The sequence below is a fragment of the Medicago sativa genome, chromosome 4, assembly GCF_051527215.1.
Source record: "Medicago sativa cultivar Bolivia chromosome 4, Bolivia_mono, whole genome shotgun sequence".
In the NCBI taxonomy this organism is placed as follows: domain Eukaryota; kingdom Viridiplantae; phylum Streptophyta; class Magnoliopsida; order Fabales; family Fabaceae; genus Medicago; species Medicago sativa.
This window is the reverse complement of record NC_140752.1, coordinates 100,200,292-100,203,663: the sequence shown is the minus strand read 5'-3', so window position 1 is coordinate 100,203,663 and position 3,372 is coordinate 100,200,292. Positions and strand designations below refer to the sequence as shown.

Below are 3,372 nucleotides of genomic sequence, written 5' to 3'. Positions count from 1 at the left end.
CTTCACTCCTTTATATAGAGGTGTGAAAGAGACGTTGTGAAATTGCCAGCGCACCAAAGAGTCGTTGTTGAAGCTTGATCTTTCACCAATGATATATTGCCTGATTTGGTTGTTGTCCTATGAAGAACAAATTTGAAATCCATTCCTTATCCAAAGGAACATCTATGCAGGCGAAACCGTATTCTGGAGCTGTTTTCTTGTCCTGTAGCGTGGACACAAAACAGAGTAGTGGAGAACGTGGTTGTACAATTCGTACAAAGTACAATGTCAACGCTTTCGTCCAAATTGCAAACACACGCCTTCAAACACCTTTGAAATGACCGTTGCAAACTCCACTAATCCTTTGTTTGTGTTTTCGAATCCAATAGACAGCTTTTGCATTGATAATTCTTCAATTCTTGATTCTTTGCAAATCCAGTTGATATTCAGCTTCTGGTGAAATGGCTTCTGATGAGGCAGCTTCTGATGATGCAGCTTCTGATGATATGACTTCTGCAGCTTCTGATGACGCAGCTTCTGATGATGTGGCTTCTGGACCTCTTGTCTTCAGAAGCACTATTCTTCAGGAGCAGCTTACTTCAGGAGCGCTATTTCTTCAGGAGCAGCTTGACTTCAGGAGCGCTTTTTTTCTTCAGTAGCAAGTTGCCTTAAGGAGCGTCCAAGCTTCAAATTTTTGTTGTTTCCATAGCTCTTTATTTGCTCATTCAGAACCAATGATGATGTAACTTTATAATTATGGTCCTGTACACTTGAACAAATATTAGCTAGTCCAATTTACAATTTTTAATACCTTGTTATCATCAAAACCCTTTAAGGTTCATTGTTAAACACATTTTGTTCCAACAGACTGATGTGGATTTGCAGCATACGGAGGAGCAAGAGCTTGAGGAGGAGTTGCAGGGTATGGACGAGGACATGGAAGATGCCGAGCCACAGCAAAGGCGAAAGAAGAAGGAGAAGGTGGTGGACCCTGAGCCACTAGATGACTATCCCGGTGGCCCACACCAGACTGACCTGCTGTGGAGGTACCATGTGCACGTGGCCAGGAAGGCGGCTGATGGCGTGGTATGTACTGTTAAACTCACTTTATATCTGAAGCTCACTTTATATCTGAAACTGCTTGGTTATGTAATGTTTATATCTGACTGGTTTATTTATTGTTAAATATGTTTGTGAAGCCATGAGTTTAAACTCACTTTATTAATTTTAAATATTTGCAGTGGCGTGGAAAATTAAAATGCATCAACAACGGAAAAAAGATAGAGGCGATGCATGATGATGACACCAGACCTATGACGGCTGCACGGTGGTGGGAGAGCAGATTGCGACGCACAGGCCTTGGTTGGCTCCAGGATATGAGCTACACGATTATTGATCATGGGCTGATGTGTGCGTTCGTGGAGAGGTGACACGAGGAACTTCCAGCTTACACCTTCTGTTTGGGGAGATGACAGTCACACTTGATGATGTGGCCTCTTTGCTGCATATCCCCATTGACGGCATGCTCTTGTCCCACGGGTCCATATCACGGGACGAGGCGGTGGAATGGATGGTGGAGTACTTGGGGTCTGATCTGGGTGATGCACTCAAAGAGGTCGAGAAGACCAAAGGTGCACATTGCAGATTTAACTACTTGGAGAGGATATTCAAGGAGCGTTTGAAGGAGCAGAGGTCTTTGGTGGACGAGTATGGTGTGACTGAGGAGGTGGAGAGGTTGCGGACCAGGCTGTCCGCATATATTTGCTATACTTGGTGGGGATCACGATCTTCAGTGACAAAAGTCAGTGGAATGTCCATGTTGTCTACCTAAAGTACTTCAGAGACCTTGATATTTGTGCCGGTTTTTCATGGGGAGCTGCGACACTAACTCAGTTGTATAAGGAGCTCAACATTGCTGCAAGTTGGAACACCAGTCAGGTGGCAGGATACCTGAGTTTGTTGCAGGTATAAATTAAGAACCATGTTTTATTTTTTTTAATTTAAGTGTATATGGTTTGTATATTTATATGTGGTTGTCTTTGGTGCAGGCTTGGGTGTTTCATCCCTTCATAGGTATGGGAAGCAAGAATGTCTGGGACGGATATGTGGAGAATTTGTATCCACGCGCGATGCTTTTTGTGCCACTGCATGGTTTAGGCACGGTGGACAACTACAAGAACTATCTAGATGCGCTGGATTTGACGAGGGTTGTCATGGTCCCATATGCTGCACACCGTCAGGCACGTCCGTTTGAGCGGGTCAGCCTTTACTCTGGATGGCTGAGATGCGGAGAGCGCATTGTGAGATATCTGCCGGAGAGGGTGCTTCGCCAGTTTGGGTTTGTTCAGACCATACCGAGACATCCCGTTCAGAGTGCACCTGTTGATGTTAACTTGGCGGAGATCACAAACCGCTTTCAGCGTGCACTTGATTATGCGCTGACACCTCAGGAGTTGAGAGAGACTGCAGTCCATGGTGTGGAGGTAGCAGATGGATACATCGAGTGGTTTTACCAGGTGTCTCATCCACGCATGATTCTTCCAGACATGCCGGTACCGGTGCCGAGGCCACCAGAGCGTGAGGTCCTTGATGCCCAAGCTGCTCAAGATGATGTAGACCTTGCGTACTTACAGCTTAACGGAAGGATGAGCCGCATCAGAGACCACATATATGCTATGATGATAAGCGGTCTGGTGCCGAAAGGGAGTGAGGAATGACATCATTTGGAGGATGCCTTGAGAGAGGTGCATGATGCAAAAGTTTACCGTCGTCGGGAAGCTACTGATGGTGGCAGAGGTGGTGGCAGAGGCGGAGGTGGTACGGGTGTAGTTATTAGGGGCTGATTGTGTTTTATGTAATTTTAATGTTTGAATATTTTGGATAATTATGTTATGTACCATTTGAATAATTATGTTTTATTAATGTTTAAAAATTATATTGTGTTGTTAATTTTAATGTTATAGTTTGCTTTGTTGGTTTGCATATGGTCAAAGGCCAAAAAAATTGACTGAATCAGCTCTAAAACAGAGGCTCAGCCAAAACAGATGGCTTCTGCCTCTGTACTGATGCATTCCGGATTTTATAATCCGGACATGTTTAGTACATTCCGGATTATGTAATCCGGAACCATCATTCACCACCCCATTTTGTTGACTTTCAACGGGGTGATTTACATGTTTCAGATTATATAATCCGGAACAATATTTCATAACTGGCATCATCATCCATCAGGGTGGATGAAGTGCCAAAATAGTCGTATAAATCCGCATTTGATATTCCGGAATAACTTCAGATTATATAATCCGGACTAGGGGTATTTTGGGAAAAAAAATAGGGCGTGCGAGGAAAGGCATAGGGTGGGAAAAGTAATACCCTTCTGTAAATGATACGAGC

At 44.1% G+C, this 3,372-nt stretch overlaps 1 protein-coding gene across 1 annotated transcript; it reads left to right on the top strand.

Annotated features, from left to right (window-relative positions):
- The first annotated feature begins 846 nt into the window (after positions 1 to 846).
- LOC146934683 (uncharacterized) lies at positions 847 to 2,914 on the top strand. The gene is made up of 3 exons (XM_085706632.1): positions 847 to 1,065; positions 1,221 to 1,944; positions 2,028 to 2,914. The coding sequence occupies exon 3, from the start codon at positions 2,055 to 2,057 to the stop codon at positions 2,694 to 2,696; it is 642 nt and encodes a 213-aa protein (XP_085562758.1). The 5' UTR covers positions 847 to 1,065; positions 1,221 to 1,944; positions 2,028 to 2,054; the 3' UTR covers positions 2,697 to 2,914.
- Positions 2,915 to 3,372: the final 458 nt, after the last annotated feature.